The sequence below is a fragment of the Dipteris shenzhenensis genome, chromosome 26 (assembly GCF_047967505.1).
Source record: "Dipteris shenzhenensis isolate YYH24624 ecotype China chromosome 26, Dip_SZ_1.0, whole genome shotgun sequence".
In the NCBI taxonomy this organism is placed as follows: domain Eukaryota; kingdom Viridiplantae; phylum Streptophyta; class Polypodiopsida; order Gleicheniales; family Dipteridaceae; genus Dipteris; species Dipteris shenzhenensis.
This window is the reverse complement of record NC_141621.1, coordinates 22,865,056-22,892,504: the sequence shown is the minus strand read 5'-3', so window position 1 is coordinate 22,892,504 and position 27,449 is coordinate 22,865,056. Positions and strand designations below refer to the sequence as shown.

At 41.0% G+C, this 27,449-nt stretch overlaps 1 protein-coding gene across 1 annotated transcript; it reads left to right on the top strand.

Annotated features, from left to right (window-relative positions):
• Positions 1–220: 220 nt before the first annotated feature.
• Positions 221–17,323, top strand: LOC147884835 (cytochrome P450 720B2-like). Its single transcript, XM_087397864.1, has 9 exons — positions 221–715; positions 837–1,161; positions 2,810–2,959; positions 3,164–3,415; positions 3,562–3,648; positions 16,169–16,247; positions 16,504–16,610; positions 16,771–16,889; positions 17,134–17,323. The coding sequence occupies exons 1-9, from the start codon at positions 522–524 to the stop codon at positions 17,249–17,251; spliced, it is 1,431 nt and encodes a 476-aa protein (XP_087253990.1). The 5' UTR covers positions 221–521; the 3' UTR covers positions 17,252–17,323.
• Positions 17,324–27,449: the final 10,126 nt, after the last annotated feature.

The window sequence follows — 27,449 nt, the reverse complement described above, 5'->3', positions numbered from 1 at the left end:
AGTGGCATAAAACACGTGACTGAAAATAGTGAGTCGACCATACACGTGACTTTTGTGAAGAGACCTTAGCGAAGGACGTTGTGAAGAGGTTATAAAAATGTGCGACGTGCTCCCTCAGCGCTAGAATGGGAATGCGTTCTTACTGGAGAGTCCAGCGCAGACGTGGCTAGTGTGGAGTCTTCAGTATTCAGTAATGCACAAGTCGACGTAGCTAGTCTGGAGTCTTCAGTAATGGACTCGACGTAACTAGTCGAGCTCTTTTGGCCACTGCTAGCCTAGTCGACTTCCGACTAGCCAATCACCTTATAGAGCATTAATGGAGCCTCTAAACTAGCTACGTCTGCTAAGGACTGTGTCGGCGATAGACTGGCCACCTTTTAGTCGTTGTTTGCGGTCACGTACAAAGGTTGCTCGGTAGCTGCGCATTCATTCTTCTCTCGCAGTTGCCGTTCCATTTGCTGCCTGCATAGCGTCGCAGCTTAGTAGTTGTACTGGCTTTTTCTTGCACCTCTCTAGCAAGGATGTACTTGGTTTTGCTGTCTAGCCTCGTCGTCATCTTCCTCTCTTGGCTTGTGCTGCCGCATTGGCGAGAGACTAGAAGGAAAGGCCTGCCTCCCGGTTCCATAGGGTGGCCTTTCTTGGGCGAAACTCTGGAGTTTCTTGCCTCGAAACCGACCTTCACTTCGCACCCATTCTTCGAGAAACGTTCGCAGCTGTGTGTTTCTTCGGTCCCCTCTCACTTGTGTATGTTGTATCTTTGGATTGGCCTTAATGCTTACTTTTTTTTCGATATTGGGGATATATCCATTCAATGGTTCTTTCCTTTGAATGTGAAGGTATGGAGACATATTTAAGTCCCATTTGTTTGGGGACCCAATTGTTGTATCAACGAATCCGGAAGTGAATGATTTCATCTTACAGAACGAAGGTCAGCTTTTTCAGAGTTGTCAGCCGATCAACGCATATAGGGAAATACTGGGGAAGCAGAACATAGTTGAAACACACGGAAATCTGCACGTTAAACTCCACAAGGCAGCTGTGCAAACTGTACGTCCTGATGAAATAAAGGGGCGCTTTTTTGACGTGATTCAGACTCTTATAATGAAGCGGTTGCCTACGTGGCCTGATCAGATCGTGCATGTTCAGCAGGAAGCGTCTTATGTGAGTAGTATCTTTACTTCGATGCTCTTTTGCGAGACGTTATGACAGCTGTTGACACGTATAGGGCTCCTTATGATAGCATACTCTACAATGGACACGTCTTTTGGGTTTATCTGGAAACCAATGCAGTCGACAGTTTTTGAGTGGTGAATTAACTTTGGAGTCATGGATGTCATGATTTTTGGGTGACCTCACCTTGGGACCACATATTATAGCGTGAAGTCCAATGGGTGGTTTACATTACAGGCCAGAGTCTATGCGGCTGCAGTGTAGTTATAAGACTAGGGATTGTGAGACCACGTGCTGAGGTTTTTTGCATGGACTAGGGGTTACTCGAGGTTTGTATGCCTATGTGGGAGTTTTGAATGCTTGGATTTCCAGAGGAGAGTTGAGAAGAGATAGGTCTTCTACATTTACTCTTGTCATTAGGGGAGAATGGGGTCTCAAAAGGGCCTCGAATTAGTGTTTTCTAATTTCAAGGGATTAGAGAGCAATTAGACACAGTGTACCCATGAGAGTGCTCTATGGTGTGGGGCAATGATATGTTAAGTTGACAAAAGCATTTAAGCGTGGGGAGACCTCTAACCCATAGTTAGACACATGATCTTCACTCCTAGCCCTTGATCTCATCACCAATCGAAGGATATATTCAAATTTGAGATAGAGTACACCCAACCATTAGATCAAGGGTTAGATCTTAGGGATACCATCAAAGAACGGACGAGATCAAATATCCACCCTTGATCAAAACAAAGATCTAATGGAGTAGAAGAGAGGAAAATGCACTTCAATCTAGGCCATAGATTTGATTGTAGATCCAAGGGTGGAGATTAGTGTAGAAGGCACTTTAATCTGGGCCATAGAGGTAGGGAGGAGATTGTAGCATTAGGCGTTGCAATCCGGGCTGTCCATTATGCGCTTCCATCATAGCCCTCCATCTAAGAAGGTTGATCTCCACCCTCCAAAAAGGGCCTTCAGCCTAGCCCTCCATTATGCACCTCCATCTCAACCATCGATCTTGATTTCAATCAAGAGTCCACGTTAAAAGGCTCCTTCTCCCTCTTAATGAGGCAACTCCAAAATCAAACGTTGCCATTCAGAGCCCACCAAAGTGCATCCACCATCCACCAAAGGCATCCTAGGCCTTTGATCCATCCCACCATCCACCTCCATATAAAGGCAAAGGTTGCCCAATTTGAAAATAAAGGTACCCATGTCAATTGAGTCAATGCTATGGGGCCCTTAGCTCATGGGTTACCCTAGTTGGTTCACTTCCAATTAACTTAATCCATTCATTATGAGGCCCTTTTGAGACCCCATTCTCCCCTAATGCCAACTTCCTTGAAAATTACTGATGAACGTGACACAACTGCATAAGATATCTTATTAGGGTCATGAAAGTCTTGATATCAAGGTTGCAAACTGTATTCTCTTAGGAATCTCACCTGAAAATGGACACTGATGGTCCGTTACTTGATTCTTCTACTGTTATGAGTTCTATTCTCATTCAATTTTTTTGGTCTAGATTGGGAATGCCTGAATTCATGAAGAATTTAGGAGTGGAAGTGGATTTAGCATGTGGAAACTCTGTTGTGAAAAGAATCACATGATTAACCTTACTACGTTTGCTTGTGGTGCATGCTCTCAGATGATACTTTGCCTGCTTTTGGACCTGCTTATAAGCCAAGATTCAGACGATCCAGAGGTGCAGCAACTACATAATAATTTTAATCATGTGAAGGCCATGTTGGCCTTTCCTTTCAATGTGCCAGGTTCTGGCTACAGTAAGCACACGCAGGTGTGCTGTTTTGTCATTATTGTTTTGATCTGTTGGACATCTTCTTTAGATTATCACAGCAGTTACAGTTATTTTGCAATTTGTAGGTGTATGAATCATTTTTGAGAGCAGTGCTTGTCTAAACATGTTAAGACTCTTTTGACAAGTGTCCATGTCTCTACTGTTTCATGGCAACTTTCATCACCTTGGCCATTTTATCCTTAGGGCCGTGCTAGCCTGATAAATTTTTTGGAGGATAAAATTGCAAAAAGGAGAAGTGCTCGTGAATCTACAGCCAATGACCTTATGGAAGCCCTATTGAAGGAGGAAGACAAGGGCATATTCTCTGCTGAATCCAAGGCCCTGTTGGATAATATTGTTGGTCTTCTTTTCCATGGGGAGGAGACCACAGGAATGGCTTTGACACTGATGATGAAGTTTCTTTCTGAGTCTCCTCAAGCTTTGAATCAAGTCAGGGTAAATTAATTTATTCTCATCATGAATACTGAAAAGAAGTAAATAATTGTGCTATTTGTAGTTGTTTGTTTTGTTTCCATCAAAATTTCCAGCTATTTTAGATTGCTTCCCAGCATCATACATTTCCCCCTCCTGAATTCCTGCAGGAGGAGCATATAGTCATTAGAAAAAGAAAGGGGAAAGACGAGAGACTTAGCTGGGAAGATTATAAGTCAATGAAGTTCACAATGAATGTAAGTACTGGAGCCTTTTCTGTAACTTTTTGAATTGTGTAAGTATTGTTGAATTTACTTAGCATTTAATTGACCAGATGAGATCATGAAATAGGAGAAGCTCCATTCGGTTATGACTAAGCAGTTAATACAAAGGTAGCAAATAGAAAAGATGCTGCTTGCAATAAAGGACAGCCTATCCAAGGTCTTCTTGCAGCTCCTTTGAGCAGCTTTGCTTCTGCCTCAGTAAGGTGGAAGCTGGTTGTTTGAAGCGAGTGACATGGTTGCATCTGAGTCATGTATAAAAGCATGCCAGCCACAAACAACTGTATAGAGCAGGGGAGCAGTACGTCTAGAAAAAGGCCATTTTCACTATTTTCTTGGCTTCCTAGCTGTACCGGATAGGGGGAAGGGGTGGTGGAAAGGTAGATATGGGTGCAGCAATGGAGCACTGTATTCAATTGATCATTTGCGGCGTGTACAGTTGAGAGAGCAGGTAGTTTCCTGTCAGAAGTACCCTGAAGTCACATAAAAGGAACACAAATCCAAAAATATCCTGAACTTTGACACAGGAGGATCAGATATGGAGAGTCAGTCTGATACAGGGCTCCAGGTTGCACAAACATGCCATGTTGATAGGTCGATCATGCATGTGGAACATAATCTGATTTTCAACAAGTAGACACTAAGATATGTAAAGGTAGTATTTTTCTCCTAAAAGAAGTGGAGGTAGCTTTGGCTGATACAGGAGGACAAAGTGCAGATCTGCAGCCTGAACAACTAGTCAGTATCACAAAATTTCAAGCAGATTGGATTGCCCGAGAGGATCTGGTTTGATTGAAAGACTTAGATTAGCAGCTCACAGCACGAAAGAAAAGGGTCTCTAGTATATAGATGAAGCTTTGTGATTGTATAACCACAAGCATTGTTTCCAATAACGATACAAAGCTTGGGAACGAATTTAAACGTTTGTTGAGTTCTGTTCTATAACCTTAGTACATGAACATATACGGATCAGTACATGTGCATACTTTAAAAAATACAATTCTATAGCTTACAAATATTGCAAACAGCACACCCTTGTAAGGAATGTATAGATATCTGTGAGAGACCCAAGGGATCATACAAGACCTAGAAGGCTCGGGCATCCTAATGTCTGTGAGGGGAAATGTATGAGACCAACCATGTTGTTATACTAAAGAGAGAGCATGCTTGCTATTCATGAAGAAAAGGAAAGTCAAGTGTAACCCCTCTATTCAGGCATGCGTGTTATGTAACAGTTGGAATGTAATATGACTTTAGATGGATCAGTGGACAATTGTGCTTATTTTAAATGTAAGGTCTTCAGTGTTGAGTTTTGAGATGATAGATGGTTCAATAGGCCATTGTGGATAGAATTAGTAAAGATAAAGGACAAGAAGCCGATAATAGTGTAGTTGTGTTGCTTGACTCTACATCCAACATAGTTACCAGGGAATGTCGGATCTCAAAATGGTAAAGTTCTGGGAAGGGGGAACGTGAACAAAATGCCACATCATAACTATATTAGAACATGAAAAAACTAACTTTTTAGAGCTTTGAACTTCCCATCTCAGCTCTAGAAATTCAAAAAACACATAATCTATGCTTTTGGCATGTAGTAAATAAATGCTTCCCTAAAATATAAGACAATTTTCAATATCCCTAATATATGAGAACTTTTTTGAGAGCAATTGTTTTTTTTTTGGGGATGTTCCAAGAACATGGCATTGTTTGGAACGATGTTCCCACGTTCCAACAAGGGAGAACGATGTTCTCGGCATCCACACACAGTGTTATTAAGTCTGAGCTGGTTGAAAGATTGAAGTTGAAAATTTATCTATCTAATTATGCCTATATGGTTAATTTTGTAGATGGAGTCCAACAGAAGTATGGCACAAAAGGATCACACTGTTAAAACTTTGTATCTAGGACTATGTGGAGAAGCTGAATTTTGAAATAACAAGGCTAGCTCATGCAGATATAGCTCTTGGTATGGCATGGCATTCTAAGAAGAATCCAATCGTTGATGGATTGAAACACATTTATAAATTTACATTTAATGGTGTGCCATATGTATTATGAGGTGAAAAGGATCTATCTGGGGGTCCTTTAATCTGGAATATCGATAGATTGGCAGCATACTAATGATAGCTTTCTTTGCACTGTCACTTTGGCCATTAAGGTGAAAATTTCATTAGGCATGCCAAAGGTGATAAGACAACCTCACCCTTAGAATAGGACAACCTTTAAATCCCCTCTCACGTTATCCTCCCATGATAGCATTCATTTAAGGACAACCTCACCTTTAGATTAGGACAACCTTTAAAACTCCTCTCATGTTAACCTTCCATGGTAGCATTCATTTAAGGTCCTTGCACAATCCCCCGTAGATAGAGAAGGGCACAACAAACGCTTAGGCATTTGCCTTTGGGATGCCAGAAAGAAACGCTATTACTGTGATATGCTTGGATATCTAGCAAGAGATTGTTGAAAGAAAAATGCTGATCAAAGGAGGAGGATGACAAGTCTAAGGGAGATGATGCTGCAAAACGGAGTTAACTAATATTATACAAGTTGAGTTATTCGTGGTCCTACACTTTGTAGTGCCTTGATAGGATGCATAAATCCAGGTGTGATAGTGCTCATTTTCTGATTAGAGCAATGCTTAGAAAATCCATGATCCTTGGTAGATGAGGGATAGCATGGGTTGCTCAAAGCATGTTGTTGGATAGGGTTGTATTGGTCATGGAGGTGCGAAGGATAAAGGCTACTCTAAGACAACTTAATTTACCCACCGGCAATGATTGGAGTTGGGCATACTTTAGTGAGATAATACTTGTTTGTCAAGACCAAGGTATGTAATCTCCCTATGTTTATATGTTGATTACATGGTAGTTAATGCTTGTTAGGATGGAGGGTGAGAACCTTCCAACAAGGTACAAGAGGAGCTTTCTTGACAAAGGTAATGGGAGCCTTTAATTGGTTGGTGTGAACAGTTTTGCAGAGTTGTTACTTATAGGTGTTGCTGATGATGAAGACTTCTCAGGGAGGACTAGAGCATGATGCTGGACCGGGTTGGTAATTTGGTCAAAGACTAGTGTCAAGAGACCGAGAAGCCATATGAATGGGAGCATTATTGTACCTTGGTGGGCTCAGGGTTTGCACGTGAGAGGAGGACCTCCGGAAGGTTCCCAAGTTTAGCAGCGGACAATTGCACGTACCTAGTGATTGTTCCTAAGCGGTTTGGTGTACCCGATGGAGTCCATTGAAGGATGGTACTGTGATTGTACTTAGGTATGGACTTGGTTCTTGGAGTGTAAGGATGAAGCAAAGTTGGACATGGTATACTAGTATAAGGATTGGATTCTGACATGCTTCTTAATCTGTTCCTGAAGGGAGCAAATGGATTGTATACATCTTTGGGTCACTATGGGCCCACAGTGTGACAATGAGAGGGGTGTTGGAGTAATAGGTCCATCGTCCCACCTATAAGCTCCCATATGAAGAGAGCACAGGGACATGGGCCTAGTATAGGAATGCGGGGCAAGAGAGTATTTTACGTGGCCATGAGCAGAAGATGCCATGTGGGCAGATCTGGGTGAAGGTCACACGGAAGCCATCTGGGCAGCACTGTACACTGTCACATGGGCTTCTGTGAGTCTGTGCAGAGCCTAGAAGGGACAAGACAGGTTGGCAGCAGAACCATATCATGCTGGCTATAGGTCGGCAGAAGTGCAAGCAGGTCTGTAGTGCTGCCTAAAGGCCATGTGGCAGTTTTGGGCAGCAACAACATAGATTGGGTCGGCCTAGTCTGTAGCTGGTTAGCTCAGACCTAACCAGGATCAGCTGTCTGGCTGACTAGGTCGGCCAGTTAGAGTACAATGACATTAGGTAGTTCAATCTAGAAGCAGCCCTCATCCATCGTGAAGCATCATCTGGTGCATACCTACATCCAAAAGGAGAGCACATTGAGGAACTCAAACTACAGAAGTCACTGAAGTTCACTGATGAGCATGCAAGCTGAGAAGTCCAAGGCCAGCCAGCAAGAGCAGTACATGTACTCACCATAGAGCATCTGGGGCAGCACACTACAGGTTCTAGGAGCTATCTGTCAAAAAAATCACCTCCCCATTTGTAAGCCCTCATATGAGGAGAGCATGGGCATTGTGGACTTGGGCATATTAGGGCTCCCACATGGGCAGCACGTTGGCTGCCATACAAGCAGAGAAATATGAAGGCATGGAATTGCCACATGGACAGCACATAGGCTGCTATGTGGCCTGTGGGTAGCACATCTAGGAGAGTACTTGGCTTGATGGAGCTCCTAAGGTGCAGAAGGAAAGGAAGTGCTCGATGGAGCTCCTAAGGTGGAGAAGAAAAAGAAGTGCTTCTATTGTGATATGCTAGGCCATTTTGTAAAGGATTGCAGAAAGAAGAACGCAGATCAGAAGAACAACGGGGCCAGATCAGATTTAGAGGAGTCAAAGAATACGGCTAATGTGGTGGTTAGTGGTGAGCCTTTCTTGGTGACACCTGTTGTTGAGGTAAGGTATGGAGAACCTAGTGTGACAGTGAGGATGTCTGACATTGAGCTGTGGTTTGATAAGGAGTCCAAAGCTTTTGTGAAGGTGAAGGACAGCGATAAGTGCTTGGATTCATCTAGGCACTTGGCTAGTATTATTGACATCAAAGAGGATTCCTGGATAGGACCTATGAATGCAGAGTCAGGTGATGGCTTAGAGGGGGACATTACATGGCTACACATGGAAGTTGATAGTCCAGGTAATGTGGATATTTTCTTTGGAATTGATTTCTCAAGATCGTTGTTTGGTTACAGATCTTGCCAGAGGGAGGACAAATTGAAACAGACCTTGAGAGCATGGCGCCTAGAAGACTACAGGCTGTTCTGCTCTTATGAGGGGGATATTGGCAACTGGATTGCTCGAGTTTGAAGGCGAAAACGTTACTGAAGGAGGTGGTGCCATCCGGTGCTACCAAGGATGGACCTGTGTACCAGGGTGATGGACCTATGGATTTAGAGTCAGATGGAGACCATGGCTTAGAGGCTCCATATGAGGAGAGTTTGGGGGAGGCAGACTTGGGCATATTAGGGCTGCCACATGGGCTGCATACAAGCAGAGAAACATTAAGGCATGGGGCTGCAACATGAACAGCACATAGGCTGCCATGTGGGCAACACATCTAGGAGAGTACCTAGCATGATGGAGCTCCTAAGGTAAAGATATTTGTACGGAATGGCCACATCCCTGGCAGTGTCTTTCTGGAGCAGACCTGCGCAGAGAATCCAGCATGGAAGGACATGTCAGCAGCAAGGAGCCTATCGGAGTTGTACGGATGGCTGCGCCAGGGTACAGGCTGCTGCAGACAGCTGTGCAGGCCTGTAAAGAGACCTGGAGCAGGGTATACGCCTTGGCAGGGTTTACAGGGCCTGGACAGATCCAGACAGATGGTGGAGTACCAGGGGCTGATTGTCGGCAGATTGGAGCAGGGTTTAGGTCATAGTTCCCACGAGTTTTGGAAACGGGCAGGAAAGGGTGTCTTAGAGTTTCGGTCACCAGAAGAAATGGTGGAAACAGAGTTTCGTTTTTTAAGGTTAATTAAAAAAAATATTATATATATATATATATAATTATTATTAATACATATGTCATACAACAAGGCCTGAGAGGACAAGAAGGAGGAGAGGGGAGGGCAAGGGCTGAGGAGAGCAAGGAGGAGGGGAGCGCAAGGAGGAGAGGTTGGAGAGGAGAGCAAGGAGGACAGGAGAGGGGCAAGGGCTGAGGAGAGCAAGGAGGAGATGCTGGAGAGGAGAGCAAGGAGGAGGGGCAGTGGGCTCAGAGGGGGGCTGTAGGATGAGAGGGGAGCAAGAGGAGAGCTGGAGAGGGAGAGCAAAAACTACCCGCCAATGGGGTTCTTACTCGGGGTTGAGGCAGGGGGGTGTGTGGTGTGTGCGTGCTGGTACTTTTGCTTCTATAGCTGAGCATTGTTGTCTACAAGCTCTTACATTGCTGCTCTATATATACGTTTACCTGGCTAGGCTCTAGAGGCACTGCACCGCTTTTTAAAAAAAAAATAAAAAAAAAATAAAAATAAAAAAAATATATATATATAAAATGTCTTGCCTGAAATGCCATTTCTGGTTTCCGAAACGGCGAACCATTTCGGATGCCCAGAAACGCTGTTTCTGGGCACTATGGTTAAGGCCAAGGAAATGTCCTGGAATAGGTCGGGGCAGGGGCATGAAAGCCTGGGTCAGTGGCTGCCTGCCAGGTGGCCAGCAGGACCTGCAAGGCCTCAAGAAGAGTGCCCCTCAGGTTGGTTTTACAGACCAGGGAGGTGTTTGGCTGGGTAGGTTCATCTAGACCCCCAGTTGGCTAGTTTAGGGGGGCTCCCAGCCCCTATAAAAGGGAGCCAATGGAGGCACACAAGTCATCCAGTCCAAGGGCCATTTGAAGAGGAGGATGGAGCAGTAACACAGCAGACTTTGAGCCATCATCCAGGAGGACCAAGGGCTGCAAAGAGGCTAGGTGCTGCAGACAAATAGCTCGGATGTATCTACATCCTAGGCAGCAAGGAGGACGGATCAAAGGAAGGCCTCACTATTGGCTGGACATCAGGGCAGCAAGGAGGTAAAATCTTCTAGGCATTCATTACCTCACATGTAGCTGTCCGGGAGGATAGCTTGGAGGTTTGTTTCTAGGGCACGGCAACGAGGCCCACGTAAGCTCATAGGGAGCACGCAGGCCGAGTGTTTTGACAGTGCCATGGAGGTAGGAGAACAACTGTTGGTTGTGCACATGGGTCCACATCTGGGTATCACTATGCTAGTAGAGGGTGAGACATTGGGCGTGCAATTTTTATTGTGTCCGTTGTGGACGAAAACATAAGTTTAGTTCGTTTGACATCTCTCCTGTGCAGTGCTCCTTACGCACTGTGCATATATGTTAAGTATACAGAAGTAAAGAAGTTTTGGATTCCATATTAACACCTTTGTGTGAATTCCTGGGACACTCTTTTAGCTTTTTGCTGCGCATACCCTCTGTTGGGCTTTCTAACACTATCTGTAAGAAATGTTTGGCTTAGCTTCTGTGCAATTTTCTTTGAGATATTTATGACTGTTCTGTTGTTGTCTACCAGGACAGATTTGATCCTTGTGAGTACTCTCTGGTGGACACATAAAGTTTGGTGTTATTAAGCAATCCCTTTTAAGTTCTAGAGATTCTTCCCTTACATAAACCATTCCCATTACATGTTTCTGCTGCCCAATTTGGCTCAGCTTTTGTGCAATCTGTTGGGATAAGTATGGTCAAGGGCTTGCTCTACGGTGCATGTGTGCATCTAGGGGAGTCACATGTGTGTGTGTGTGTTGTAGAGGCACATCTAGTGCTACGATGTTGACCTAAGTGATGATGTAAGCCAAAGGCCCCACATGGGAGGTTTCTTTGATTTAGGCCAGTCCCACTGATGTAGGGGCTGATTGCCACTGATGTAAGGAAGGTGCCTTTGATCTAAGCTACCCTCTCTCCATTTCTATAAGAGAGAGTCACCTCTCTCACAATCTATAGAGAACAACATTTTTGGTTACATCTTGTGCTCTCACTCCTCTTCCAAGATGCATCTATTCTATCCCACATGTTTCTACATTTGGTATTAGAGCCTTAGGTTCTAGATCTAGCCTAGCCTAGCATTAGATGCTCTCTCTAGCATGAACTACTAGTTTTTTCAAGTTTCTTCATCATCTCCATTTCTTCCCCTCTTCTTCTCCAAATTTGTGACAGATTGTTCTCTGAGCCATTTGCAAAACCCTTTGAACTGGAGCTTCTAACCCCTGAGGCGCACGTCTAGCTGAGAACATTCTCCAAGATTTCGTCCGAGTCGTCCGTGCTGATCTAGACAGTGTGCGTCGAGTGATCGTCCAATTCTGCACCTACAAAGCAAATGGTGACCTGCCCTCTGAGCACGAGTTGAGCAATGCTACAAGCAAGCGGCTGATGAAGTTTGAGCTAGTTTGGTCAAGTATTGGAGGAGAAGCAGACGAAAAACTAGTCAAACTTACTAAGCTTGTGTCAGAAATGACCCAACAGAGGGTACGCACAGCGGAAGACTTATAGTAATGCCCAGGAGCTCACACAGTGTCCGTGTGGGGTGTGGAATCACAAACTTCTTTACTTAATGTGCATACAATAGATGTGTAGACTCATCAATAGACAATGAACCGGCTAGATAGAGAAACCACCAAAATAATATATTTCCGTCCAAAACTATGGACAAAATACAAAAGATATAGATCTAGAGTCCCACCAATGGTGTGGTCCTCTGATCTTAGCACAAGGTCCTTCTCCTATCTGCCAGTTATCTCTAGACTCGAGCCTGCGTGCTCCACCTCGAGTGTCTATAGACTTTCCGTCCAGTGTGTTCTTCTCCACCTTACTGCCTGTGAATCAGCCTAGGTGGGCTGCCCCTGCCAAGCTTTGTCTGCAGCACATAGGTCCCTATTCCACTGCTCCAACCTGCTTGTGAATGGCTGCTCCAGAAGGTATGATGATCTCAGCACCTTGCTGCCCTAGTAGGCAGCCTAGGCTTTAGCCCCAAGTGAGCTCAGTCTGCAGCAACTCTGGCCCTGCTTTGCCTCCTGGATGTAGGTCCAAAGATCAGGCTTCTGCTGCTCCTTCTGCTCCTATGTTTGCTGACTTGCTGGATGATGAATGAGGCCAAGAGCCTCTCCTTATATAGGCCCTAAGGTCTGCTGAGAAAACCGACCAGTCTGTCCCAATCTGGGCCGACTGGACAGACCAGGTTAGCTGGCCCAACCGACCTGGTTGGCTCAGCCCAACCAGCCCCAATAGGGCCCTTTACTGGCCCTGCAAAATCGCCCTCCTGGGCTCTCTTTTCCAGGGCTTGCTGGCCCACGATTCTATGTAGGGGCTGAGCCCTTGGCCAGCCCTAGATAGGGCCTGGTTGGCTGGCTTTGCCCAGCCCAACCAGCCCTCCATATGGGCTACCATGTGCTGCCCCATCCCCCGCCATGCCAGCACCTGTTCTCCTTGCTGGTTCTGCCCTCTGCCAGGCTCTCTCCAGCCACGCATGCAGTGCCATACTGTTCCGTACATTGTTGATGTCATCGCGCCTTTTACCTGGGACACCCCGCCAACCATGAATGCTCCAACACATCCAAGTAATCTCTCTTTGGGCACATCTTGCCCTAGGTCTCCCTACCCCACGCTCTCCTCATTTGGGGGATACAGATGGGGAGGTGACCTTTCCAACAGCTTGGCTATGGTGACCTATCACAACATTGCGCGTTTCCTTGGTTGAGGACCTTCTCTGGTGTAAGGTCTTTATTTCTGCATAAAATCCCCTTGAATAGAGCTACGAGCTGTGCGAGTTGTGGCCTCCAACTTCCATGTTTACTGTTTGAAGAAATTTGGCAGTTTTGGTTGAAGAATCCATTGTATTGACTTTGAGCAAGTGGAGGAAGTTCAAGACCTTTATTCATCTGCAAGTATTTGATTAGTTTGAATTGATAGTTGAAGGGAATATGCTCAATTCTTGTTGTCATTGAATGAGACTCTAACTACTTCAAGAAGAAGAAAACAGTTTTTTGAGAGGCTTCATGCTTGAAAATAAGTACAAATGTGTGTTGAGGTTGATGCATTGATAGGAGACTTCAGTTCTAAAAGCATTGAGGCATAACATGGTGGATGAGCAAGTATGGTATGCATATGGTGAGACAAACTCTATTGAATTCTTCTCTACAATAGTGGTGAACAAATGGATGCCAATATTGATGACTATGTTTCAAAGTATGCTTCCTTTTGGGAATACTTTGTACTTCTCAAGTACAACATTCTTGATGATGAGGTATTCTTGGTGCTATCAAAGAAAAAGGGAGATCTACTCTCTCCACATTTGAATTTCATGCCAATCTCTTTGGCAAATGGCAAAATATATATGGATGTCAAGATCAACATAGAAGGCTTCCTCAAAGTTTTCAAGATGAAGAATGATACTCATATTTCTTGTGAGTTTTTTCAACAAGAGGCATCACTTTTAGACACTGGAAATCTTGAAGATAATCAAGCATTTACAAAGCATGCCAAGGCAAATCTAATTGATAAAATTTCATCAACAAATGAAGCATCCAACTTTGTGGTAGAAGACAAGGACTTTGCCTTTTGAGCAACTTGTCTTTGAATTTTTGTTTATCATCCGTTGGTCAAATTTTGAGGTTCTCTGCCTAGAGTAGTACTCCAAAAAGAATGCTATGTGTTTTGTCTTTTGTAAATCACCTCTGGTCACCATATGATGTAGGCCATGTGATATGTGTTTGGTCTATCCCATTTTTTGTAAACCTTGATCCTTGGGTACCTTTGCAAGCATGAGATCCTAGAGATAGATTTATCCTTGACCGCCATGTGTGACCACCATGAGATGGCATGAGAAACTATGAGACTAGATGTATCCTTGACATTGCAAGAGGCAAACCCTTGAGGGGGGGTATGTTGGGATAAATATGGTCAAGGGCTTGCTCTATGGTACATGTGTGCATCTAGGGGAGTCACATGTGTGTGTGTGTGTGTGTTGTAGAGGCACATCTAGTGCTATGATGTGTTTAGTGTGTGACCTAAGTGATGATGTAAGCCAAAGGCCCTCACTTGGGAGGCTCCTTTGATTTAGGCCAGTCCCACTCATGTAGGGGCTGATTGCCACTGATGTAGGGAAGGTGAAATTGATCTAGGCTACCCTCTCCCCATTTCTATAAGAGAGAGTCACCTCTCTCACAATCTATAGAGAACAACATTTTTTGTTACATCTTGTGCTCTCACTCCTCTTCCAAGATGCATCTATTCTATCCCACGTGTTTCTACACAATCTACTTTTGAGATATTTTGGACTGTGATTTGATCCTACCACTACAGATTTGATCCTTGTGAGTGCTCTCTGGTGGACACATAAAGTTTGGTGTTATTGAGCAATCCCTTTTAGGTTCTAGAGATTCTTCCATTACATATACCATTCCCATTACATATTTCTGCTGCGTGGAGGTGTCTGTGGATGTGGGTACTAGTCTAGGTTTCTTCTAAGCAATCCCTTTTAGGTTTTAGAGATTTTTCCATTACATACAGAGTAGCATATCAGCCACCAAAGGCTTGATCTCTAGTCCTGGCAAGCAGTTTTGGCAAACTGCATCAGCTCCATATTCCTCTTCACTGAGATCTTAGCTAGCTGCGTTATCTCAATAATTGCCTCTTGATGACTTAGTGTCCTGCTTCTTGGTTTCTCATAAACCACATTGTTTTGAAAGTTCCAGATCGTGGAGATCACGACTGCTTGCCCATCATATGCACTGCTTCATTCAATCTCCCTCTGTTACCTACGAGAGCCACTTTCCATGATAGATGGATGCTACCATTCCCATTACATATTTCTGCTGCGTGGAGGGACTTGCTAGGTGTGTGTGGATGTGGATACTAGTCTAGGTTTCTTCTAGCATGATATGTTACCTTGGCTCAGAAGAAATAGAAAGAGGCTTGTATAAGACTGCCATCTTACCAAAGTCAGTGTGTATCTTCTAATAGACTCCACATTGTTAAATACAGTTGTGAGACCAATGGAAATACCTTTCGACCTTGTCAATGGTTCCTCTAATACCCCTATGGACTGCATTGGGAGTAGATTGTATCTCACTCATGATAATGTCTCAATAGGGTTTGGGTACACACATATTTGGCCAACAAGTGATATCTTGAATACCTCTCAAGCTCTTCATCTACTCCTTGCTGTAATTTCTGGTAGAATACAGCACAGTCTTCATCATGAGGACAAGCAACTCTTGTGTCTCCCATATCACCGATAGAGTAGAGCTAACTACAGCAAGGTTTTAAGAGTCAAGAAGCATGAGATACAGGATCCTTGAAGAATGTACAGCTGCTAGGCATTGGAGATGAAGCACACATTGATTATGAATCGACTGTTAACGAACTGTTGTAAGTTAGCATTAAGGCCAGGCGTTTCTCTGTATTCAGACCACAAAAGAATTGCAAGTACAGTTATAAAACTTTAAAACTTCACTGGCCCAACAATCAATAAGCATGATCGCCATATTGTGATCGTTTTAATGACATTTGAAATATGATATCTATTGGCTTCAAATAAGGTGTATGATTCAAGAAACTAGTGAGGGAATGTTTCGACTGATGACACCCAATTTTCAGTGGCTAGCCCATATTAGCCAATTTGTAAACCGTGGGTTAGCCAATGATATATCATTCTGTTTTTAAAGGATTTTCTTAATAAGAAAGAAATTACATGAATTCTTATTGATTCTAAGATCCAGAATCTCTTTTTCTTTCTGTACACTTTCTTTTGTACATGCCAGAATAAAAAAGTTACATGTTAGTACTTGCATTGCTTTGTGTGGGTGCCTCTGTCATATTAAACAGGATGGAAGGAAACTCTTTTGTTTTTTTTAAAGATTTGAAGTTGGATGCTTGTGCAGGTGATAAATGAAACTCTGAGGCTTGCTAATGTGCTTCCCTGGGTTTTCAGGGTTGCCGTACAAGATGTCGAGATCAAGGGTAGTCATTATGACTCTGTTTTAAACTTAACGTAAATAGAAACAAGTAAAACAGTACTTTTCCACTAAGTGGTAGGAATTTGTTTTTCTTTTGCCATGGGTCATCGTTGTTTAAGTAGTTTTTAAGTGGAAGAATTACCTCAAGCAAGTACAATTGATATTTTTTCCCCTGCAAGTCTCAAATCCTCGAGTATGCTGCAGATTCAAGTCTGTTGAAGGCTGTAAGTCTTATGATGACCATGTTTGCTGCAAATCAGGGTATATGATACCAAGAGGTTGGAAAGTTTTGGTTTTCCTGCTGGGTACACATCTTGATGCAAATGTGTACCATGATCCTAGATCGTTTGATCCATGGCGATGGCAGGTACTCGAGCGGTTTCAGTTTTTGTACTCGTGCAGCTTTCTGATCTGTTACTTCTTTGTATGCTTTACCTATTGGAATTCTGTAGGGGTTACAGAGTTTTACACTTTGGTTTTTCTTGTACTTTGTTTCCACTCTTATCTTTAGGATACATTGCCTTCAGGATTCTGTAGGTGAGGCACAGTTCACCCCATTTGGAAATGGTCCTAGAACCTGCCCGGCTGGTGAGCTAGCAAAAGTAACTTTGGCTGTTTTTCTCCACTTTCTAGTGACAAAATACAGGTGATATAAATCACTTACGCAGCAGAGATAAGTCGTTTTCCTTCTTAGTAGGTCGTATTCTCGCTTTGTCTGTGTGTGTCCTTGTCTATGCCTTGTATCCTTTGTATGACCACACGAACTTTGCATGGTTATTTTATTTCCTTGTGCATTCTTTCCACATGTTTTAAAACCCCTTATCAGTTGCAATTCTAAGAAGAATGATATGTTTTACTATTTACATGCTTGTTACATGGTGGGTGTACAGCTGGCAGCTTGTTGAAGAGGATGAGATCATTCGATTTCCCGTGTTGAGTTTCCAACAAGGTCTTCCTATTGTTGTAAAAAATATGAACGATGAGGAGGAATGCTTGATAGTACACTGATCTGAGCTTGAAAATACAGTTAATTGCACTTAAGTGTGCATTTGATTCTATGAAGGACACTACAATCTGACAAGTCTCCTTTTTTTTTCAAGCTATTATGCTGTGCCATTAGCATCTTTTATGGCCCTAAAATCATGTTTCCTTATTTTTAGGTGGTCGACAATGTGGGTGTTTGTATGTGCCTATGGCAGCACGTGTGTGTGTGTGTGTGTGTGTGTGAGAGAGAGAGAGAGAGAGAGAGACTGTAAAACACGCTCGCCCCCCAACATAAGAAAAAAAGTGTGCGCAATTGTGGGGGAGCTATTTCACAAAATTTGTCGCTTAAAATTAATGGTTGTGGTTCCTGCTATTTACTTACATGAGCAATACTGTTTTTGTGGGTAGCCTAGACTTATTACATACGACAAAACATTCCAACTCATGTTAACTAAAAAATTATTGTGTTCCAGTGAGAAATCAGGTAACCAATAGCATCAAGTTACTAAAGGACAGTAGTTTGATCTAGTGAAATTTCCAGCTTTTCTAAATCCCGTCATGTCAACGGAGGATCCAAGGGGGATATCCTAAAACTTTGAGCATACTTGTCAAAAGAGCAAATTAAAGAATTCTCAATCCAGAACTTCGAAAATAGAAAGCACCAAACTAGAGTGTCTAAGAAATATTACGTATACAATGCTAACATTCATGAGCATGAAGTTAATTGAGTTGAAAAGAAAGAATATTGGCCACAGTACCATGTTAAATATAATAAGCACCTCTCCCTTCCATCCAAAGACCTTGTGCAAAGGTTCCCTCTTTTGTTTTTGAAGTCCACTTTACAATGGTGATGGAATGTCAAAGATGGTTGAACAATAAAAGACTGAGCCATATCTTGAAAGGGAAAAGGTAGTTCTCCACTTTACAATGGTAATCAAATCTCAAACAAAGTAGAATAGTTAAAGACTGAGCCATATCTTGAAACGGAAGAGGCAGCACTGACGTTCAAAATCTGTGACATTTGCTGCCCCTTGAGTGACATACATCTTGAAGGTTGAGGTGAGCTGCCAATACACATAATGAACCATATGCATGAGAATCTTGATTGAGGAGAGGGAGTGAGAGAGAGGCCGATGTCGATCCAACCAAATTTTATTGGGGCATTTGATACTGTGTCCAATTTGAAGGCATGAATGTGTGCATGGTTGTAATATTGACATTTGATTGGTTGTCGTAGAGTGCAGAGCTGCAATAAAGCCACCTAGGTAAGCATTGATTCCTTTCATCCATGGTGGATGCTTGTGGCACTTTAAGATATCTAACCACTATCAATTTTATGGTAGATGTGGTCATCTTAGGACCTAAGGTTTGACTACCCATCAACAATCAAAGATGGATTTACCTCAACACCCATCATGGTGGAAACCTTTGCACTAGCATGGAATATTGGGTCTTGGCTATAGCTCTTGCTTAGTAATTTTTAAGATATTTCAAAGTCGATAGCTTTGTAGGATGCACGTGTTGCTTCTCTGCATTCAAATTCCATAAAAGATAGGGCAATAGTGCTATGTGTCTTAATGCTATAAGATGTAATTCTATTTCCAATGTCGAAGATGAGCCAACCAATTAGTGTGTCTTGAAAGTTCTAGATTATTTCTTCTCTTGTATTAATTCCATAAATCATCCTCTTGCTAACTTTACAATGACACAATTTAGGGTTTGCTATCTTGAGACACTTATTTGATTGAAAATGCCATGTCTAGGCTAGATGTTGTCAGGTACGTTAGGCTCCGATTTAAAAAAAATTCAATATTGGTTAAAGTATGTATTTCCTTGTGATTTTCCTTTTAAATCTCTTAAGGATTTCAATTGCATACTTAATTTGGGATATAAATGTTTTGTCCTTTGATCTACATGCACCAACTAGAAGATTATGTAGGCAAAGGCCAAAGCACAAAGTTTGCACATTCCTTAAATACTTATATGGATTGAAAAAGGCACCAAGAGCATGAAATCCAAAGATCCACAACCATTTTATCTATATGGGTTTTCAACCATCAGATTTAGCTCCTTCATTGTATATTAAAAGGCACCAATAGGGCATGGAATTCAAGGATTCACAACCATTTTATCAATATGGGCTTTCAACCATTATATTTAGATCCTTCATTGCATATTAAAGGGCACCACTTCAAGGATTCATAGCTATTTTACTAGTATGGGTTTTCAACCATCTGATTTAGAGCCTTCATTGTATATTAAAAGGACACATAGGACATAGTGCTTTTTTTCCTCTCTGTGGATGACTTGATCATCACATGTTCAAATGGTAACCTTATTCTACTAGAAGTCAAATTGCAACTTACATACATGAAGGATATGGGATACCTCCATTATTTCCTAGGTATAGAAATAGGGAGAGATGGAAATGGTGTTATCTCCACCCAAGGCAAGTAGGCAAGTACATCCATTATATTTTAGGCATAAATACATGGAGATATGAAAAGGGCATTATGTGAGCACAAGGAAAATATAGTCAAAAAGTTCTAAAGTAGTTTCACATGCATGAGTCTAAACCCTTGCCTATCCCCATGGAATGAAGCATAAAGCTTCTTTCAGCTTATGGAAAGTCACCAAATACAGATCCTTGGAAATACAAAAATCTCACTACTAAGATAGTGTGTGTGAAAGCAAGCTCCTATGCTTTCCTTGTTGGAGTATATTGAAGATATACTATACTCTATTTTAGGTTTTACCATATAAGATTTCCGGACTTTATCGTTCCAAGACATTTTCATTGGAATTAGGCTTCTAGGATAGTATGTCTGAAAACAAGCTAATGTGCTCTTCTTGTTACTCTACTTTTAGGTTTTAAAGTGCAAAATTTGCATACTTTGTCATTGCAAGATAATATATGTAATTTGAATTAATCCATATACTTAGTTTATTATAGATTATACTAAGTTTCTAAACTTTCTTTTCATCAACAAAGTTTCATCTTGTAATTCGTATGATTTTTATCAAGGATCGATCGCACATTCATTTATAATATTAAAACCATCTAACAAAAATTAATAAAGTTCCAAACAAAAAATGTTGATTACATATATAATTCTTTTCATTTTTTAAAATGTTTAATAATAAAGTTGAGTTTAAATGGTAGTTTTGGGATTCATACTTTAAGACAACAAACACCGCAAAAAGTATCATTATTATCACATTATATCAAAAATCAACATGCATTTAGGTTCGAGAAATATAAAATATCATGCAATGACATGATATGTCCCGATTCTCATGTCATGGCGTTGCTCATGAGTCATCCCAATCACACATGGAGAAATGAAATTCAAAGCATGTGATATAACGTGTTATAGGAGTACAATGGTATATTACATGTTAATCTTGTCTTTTCCTACTCAAAACCAAGTTGTAAAGGAAAAAATATTTCTTATCAAGTGTTGCCTAATTCCTTGAGACTTCTTGGATGGCAAGCATTGCAAGATATGCGTAGAGAAAGACTTACACATGAACATCCAAATCATGATGTTCAACTAAAAAAAGGTGCCAAGAGAATATTAGGAAACAATAACAGGACAATAACCATGTTAATAGCAACCAATGTTGTTAGAGTCCATGATCTTTCCAAGTAAAGATGTTGAAGTGTGTTACATCAAGGAACTCATAATTTGATAAAATTGCATCATGTATGCCTTTTATGCTTGCAAAATTTTGAGCTGCAAGAATCACTCATTAATTGAAAAAAATGCCACATCAAAAGCAAAGCTAATTCTTTCCAATCATCTTTGGGTTATGAGAGTACTAGCAGCCTTCTTTTTTTTTAACAATTCTTTTTTGGGGTATAATGGTTCAAACAAAAGATGAGAAATTTAAGTTCAACTTACAAGTGGTTCAACTAAGCACAAGTGACAAGTCAAAAGACTAAGAATAAAAGAAAGAAAGTATAGATCAAACATTAGATATAGATTGAGAGTGTGTTAGTTTGGCTTTAAATTCCTCGATCAATGCCTTTCTATCTCAATAGTAGATAGCCCATTTTCCTTCTTTCCTGGCTGCCTTTCTCTATAACCAACATTGGTAATTCTTTTAATTTGTTAGACTATCTATGGATCTACACTATTTTATCTCTTCATTGAAAGTATGAATTCCATGACCCATCTTGTGCAAAGTGAAATTTTAAATATACCCATTCAATCCCTAACTAAAGCTTTACGGTGATTTTTGAAGGTCTCTTTCAAACATTCTACTACTACATTCTAGTTTTCTTCTAGCCCTCCAATCTTGGGCTTCTTTGAGCTGTCTTGACTTGTTCCTTCCTTCTACACTTGTGAAACTAAGAAGATATTTGCTTCACCTTTGAGCTCCTCTGAAACATCTCCCTTAAACTTCTTATGCATCTCTTACATGTGATTCGGGAGTAACTCATAATCTAGAATTAAGTGGTGATTTGGATTGTTCAATTTGGGCTCAGCAATGTTCACTCTCACCTCTATGTCCTGAAAGGCAATAGACATGGATTTAGCTCCAAACTACAGAATTGATCTACTCCTCATTCCATTGTTCTCCTTCTAGAGAAGAATTATTGGTTGATGGAGAAGAATTATATATTCATTCTTCCTAGTCTTAGGTAGAGGTCAGGCTATTGTTAAAGCATATAAAGGCTACTTCTGTAGTCTTTTATTACTCATTAGAAAAGCAATTTGATAGTCTACAGGGACCCCCCCTTCTTGGGGTGCATGCCATGACAAGCCATAGCTTATTTTCCAAGAAAGATTGAGTGTTTTAAACTTTAGAGTGATCCAAGAAAAACTCAAAGTTAAGGTTGTTTCTTTGCCTACCATTTGGCATGGAAATTTTGCAATGAGTTTCTTGTGGTACAAATATTTCTTCATTTACTTGTTTATTTATTTTATCAGTCATGTATTGAGGTCTTAGTAACCTACAAGTTATTATGTTGCTTCATTTTAGCTTAGGTCTCTAGAATGTAGGGGCTGAGATGTCTATTCTAGAGAGAGTTTTAAGAGTAGATCAAGAGTGGGAAAGAAAGAATTGGAATATAAGGATTATGAAAGTAGAATGAGGTTTAAACATAAGAGGGGCAATCCATCTACAAAGTGGAGCATGGGGAGAGAGAGTGGAAGATTACAAGGTATGGAGAGTATGAGAGTGGGAGTTAGGAGATTGTAAGGTTATAGTTGATAGCATTGAGGAAGCATGATAGTAATTTAGTGCACAAGAACACAACATTGGAGTAAGCACAATACCCAAGAAATGTGGGTGTATTTGCATCATAAAGTATATATACTTCAGCTTGACCTCCTTGATTTTGCCATAGCAGGTATCAATGAATTTCTTCTCTATTTTTTAGCATGTATCAAAGATTTTCTCTCTCTCTTTGCTTTGCATGTACTAAGTCTCTCTCTCTCTCTCTCTCTCTCTCTCTCTCTCTCTCTCTCTCTCTCTCTCTCTCTCTCTCTCTCTCTCTCTCTCTCTCTCTCCTCTCTCTCCCCGTCCCTCCCTCCCTCCCTCCCCCTCTCTCTCTCTCTCTCTCTCTCTCTCTCTCTCTCTCTCTCCTCTCTCCCTCTCTCCCCCCCCCTCTCTCTCTCTCTCTCTTGCCCTTTATATGTATTATGAATTCTCTCTCTCTAGGTCCTTTAGACTAAGATTTGAATTGTGCCCAAATAATGTTGTGAGATTTTTGCACTATTCCACTTGACATGTATCAAGGATTTTCTCTCTCTAGGACCTCTCAACAAAGATTTTGAAATGTTGCAAAAAATATAGCACACACATTCAATAGAAGGGGTATTGTTTTCTTGGAAGTTACAAAAATTAAACATATAGAAGGAACATGGGGGAAATGTTTTGCATGCCTACCATATATGAGGGATAATTGGGGATTCTCTAAAAATTCAAATGCAATGTTCTTTTGACAATTATTAATATGATGCTCGAGAAATTGAAATTCAAATGATTGTAATGTTCTAGTGATTCAAATTCAAATGATTTTAGTGTTCTAGTAATTGAAATTCAAATTTCTTTTAGCAATTATTATCGTAAACTTTGCAACAGTCAATGTGACAATAGATATTTATGAAGAAAGGCCCAATTTATTTATTTCACATGTGCTCAAACAATGGTACATGTCTGTAAGATTTCATTAGCAACAATAGGGCTTCCCGAAACTTCTAGTCCTCCACATTTCTGCAATTTGCAACATCTAATTTGTACCAGGTGGTCATGATATCTACCTTGAAAGTGGTAGTGAGCCATGCTGCTGAGAAGACCTGCTTGAATATGATCAAAGTGGTAGGTGCTCTACCTTACAAAAGGAGGTTGGTCCACCATTGGAGCACGTTGCCCTTCAAAAAGGTGGCTGCCTTTTGGACTTTGGAAGATTCTGTAAAGTGTCCACTTGAGTAGGTAGCATCAACTTGTTGCATGAATGTCAAAGCCTTCAATCTATCCTGCATCTCATTGAAGATCTTAAACTTATAGTTGCCCCTCCCTCCTTGTAATCTTTCAATTCGCCTTTAGGGGTGAGATTGTCCTTGCACATTCTACATGTGACAAACTTGACATGAGCGCCATCTTGTCCTACAACACATGTATGATCATTAGGGGAGAAATGGGGTATCAAAGAGCCTCATAAGGAATGGAATAAGAAATGGATTAAGTTAATTGGAAGTGAATCTATAATGGCAACCCATGGAATAAGGGCCCCATAGCATCGACTCAATTGACATGGGTACCCTTTATTTTGAAATTGGGCAACCTTTGAATGGAGATGGATGGTGGATGGATCAAAGGAGTAGGATGCTCAAGATGGTGGGAGGCACCTTTGATGGGATTCAAACTAGTAAAAGTTGACAAAAGGGAGATGTAATAAAGAGGTGTGTGTTGCCATGTGTTGTGGACCATTGGATATGGGCAAATCTATGATGGAGAGAAAAGGATCAAATCAAGGGATGAGATTTAGGTGCATATTGGAGGGAATAGATAAAGGCAAGTGATGGAGGATCAAAATCAAGGGGCTAAGATTTAGGTGCATATTGGACAACCGAGATGTAAGCACCTTGTGCATACATCTCCTCCATTGGGTCCTCTTGAAATTAATGGCTCAGGTTCTAGTGACTTTTTCTTGCATCTCCACCCTTGGATCTATTTCTTTGATGGATGCATGAAAACGACTCTCCTTTTCTTTTGATCTCATCCATTATATTCTTGCATTTTTCAAGGCTTTAGATTTTATGCCTCTATCCTTTGATGGTATCCCTTGGATCGACATCTTGATCTAGTGGCTGGGAGTTTTCTACCATAAATTTGAATGTATCCCTTGGATTGGAGATTAGATCACGGGCTAGGAGTGAATATCATGGGTCTAAACTATGGGTTGGAGGTCTCCCCATGATAAATGTTTTTTTCAAATTTAACATACCATTGCCCCACACCTCAGAGCAATCTCATTGGTACACCTCAAATCACTCTCTATCCCTTAATCAGAAAACACTAATTCAAGGTCCTTTTGAGACCCTATTTCTCCCCTAATGTTATGAGGAGTTTTTATGAGATGCTTTTTAAATTCTTAATGTTAATGATGCTAGTTAATTGGTGAGTCAATGGTGTCCAAGTTTGTACTACATGCATATTGCACACACTCAAATTATGTACATGAAACCATTATATAGGATGAGGATCGCAAGAGAGCCCTTGTAGCTCCCATTGTTTCAATTGACTTGGCCTTGCTTCGGTAAGCTTCAATGAGTGTTATAAGATGTCTTTCTTGATGTCTGAGATGAGGAGAGTCTTCCTCATATTCATATGAGGGTATGGATGACATGATGAATGCAATTTTTAGATGCATGACAACACATATACACGTGATGTTCGAGTTTGAGATAATTATGCAAGAGTTGCAATCAACACCCTTGTACGATGGTGCTTTGATGTCAAAACTATAGGATTGCCTTTTGATCCTAAATTTTCAAGCAACACATGGTTGGCTAGACAACAATGTCTCAACTTTATTGAGGTTATCACATTTATATCAATTGATGTTTGGATCTTATTTTAACAATTTACTAATATCTTGTTCTTAATGTTCCTTGCATATATAAATTGTGATAGGTTGATCCAAACAATGTTGCTTGAATCCAATTTACTAATATCATGTTCTTAATGTTCCTTGCATATATGAATTGCGATAGGTTGATCCAAACAATGTTGCTTGAATCAAATAACATTTCCACATCAAGGGAAAAAGAAAGAAAGATGTCAGCAAGTGTTGGGATGGATCATTCACGCTTGTCCTAATGATTGTATTCTCTTTTTTCATGATCATGATGATTTTGTTAGTTGTCCATAGTGTGGGGCACATTGTTAAAGATAGGATTTGTAAGGTGAGACCATCACAATAAATCCCTTGAGACACTTTTGAACACTTTTTGATCAACATGAGAATACATCATATATTTAGGTATGATTTCATAGCAGAGTTGATGACATGGCATGCTACAAATCACTCCCCATTTTGTGGATTCCTCTAGATTTTGCTACTTGGAAGCTCCTTGGTGAGAGAATTTCAGGAGTTCTCTGTAAGGTTCATTTCGAGGTTCAGTTCGAGTGTTCTATTGCAAAGAATCCATGTAACATATGTCTTGGGCTTGCGATGATGGCATGAATTCTTTTGGGTTAGGATCAATGTCCTAGTCAACTGCAGTTTTGGTGATTTGCAAAATTAAACCATGGCTGGCAATAGATAAGGGACACCTTGTGCGAAGTACAAGGCAAAGAATATAGAGGATATCCTAACCCTATGGAGAGGCGTACATGGCTTTAAAATATGTAGAGCTTCGAGGCAATGCCGATCAAGGAAAATTTGACGTGGACCATGCATGACTTTCCAGAATATGGGGAGTGCTTAGGCATGTGCTTGTAGATTTGACATTTAATTACATGCACGTGCTTTGCGATGTGATCCATGCATACCTAATGATATTTTTATGCATGAAGGTCCTCAAGCAAGTGGGAATCATGCTTGCCCTATTTGCAATGATCACTTGGAGGCATAACACTCAAACATTGAAGAAAAGTTTTTTTGAAGTTCATACTCCATAGCTCCAAAAGTGACCATCCTGTGGGTGAAATGATCCTTGTCCTAAACCACCTTCTTTGAAGTCAAGTGATTGGCACAACGATTGGATTGCAAATGGAGAGCATCCTCCATCTGGTATGAAGAGGCTATCTATATTTCATGAGCGTCCTTATTGGGGTAAGTTACAAAACAATCATCTCTTAGATCCCATACATATCTTCAAGATTGTGGGGGATAAGGGAGGGAGAAAAGGTACTCAAAAGTCCTACAATCCCCTTCCTAACAACCCTGGCCTCTATGTAATCCCAAAGGTATCCCTTTATGAATAGAGAGACCAAAGGTATCCCTCCATGAATAGAGAGACAAAAGGAAAGAGCGAATTTTCTATTCCTAAGAGAATTTTAAACTCCTCCCAGTGAGACATCTGCCAAGTGCACTAATTCTACTCTTGTACCTGCGGTATGTGGATGGATTTAGAGGGTTGATAGTACAAATACTACAACCACACATTTCATTAATTTTGGACTCATATGTCTAGTTTTGGACTAATCCTAAAAATCTTTCCCAAATGGAAAGTTTACTTTATGAAAATATAATTCAAGAATAAAAAGTTTACCTTTCTAGCACTATCATTTCCACATAATAAATTCCACAATATCTCTCTATAATATTGTACTAATAATGCAAAAACTACTATTAAATCCTAGTTTTGTATTTCTTGTTTCTAAGAATCCTATTACTTGTTAAAACAATTTCTAAAGATTAAAAGATTTACAATGTTTAAATAGAGAAGAGACATGGAAGAATCTTTTGTACTCTAAAAAATAGCAATAGCTATGCTTGCAATTTTACATTATCATATGTTTACAAGAAATATTGCTTTGGATGAGTCTTTGGACAAAGGAGTCTATCATGGCCTTTTCAATAATTTAATTCTACCTTTACAATGACTTAAGTACTAAATGGGAGATCTTGACATATGCTCGTTTGAAGGTCTGATTCGCCATCACTTGTCACTTGGGTGCCATCTTCATTCACTCCCGTGTTACCACCATCTTCTCTAGTCTTTATTTATGCTTGAATGGTGTGCGACCACCAAACCGGTTG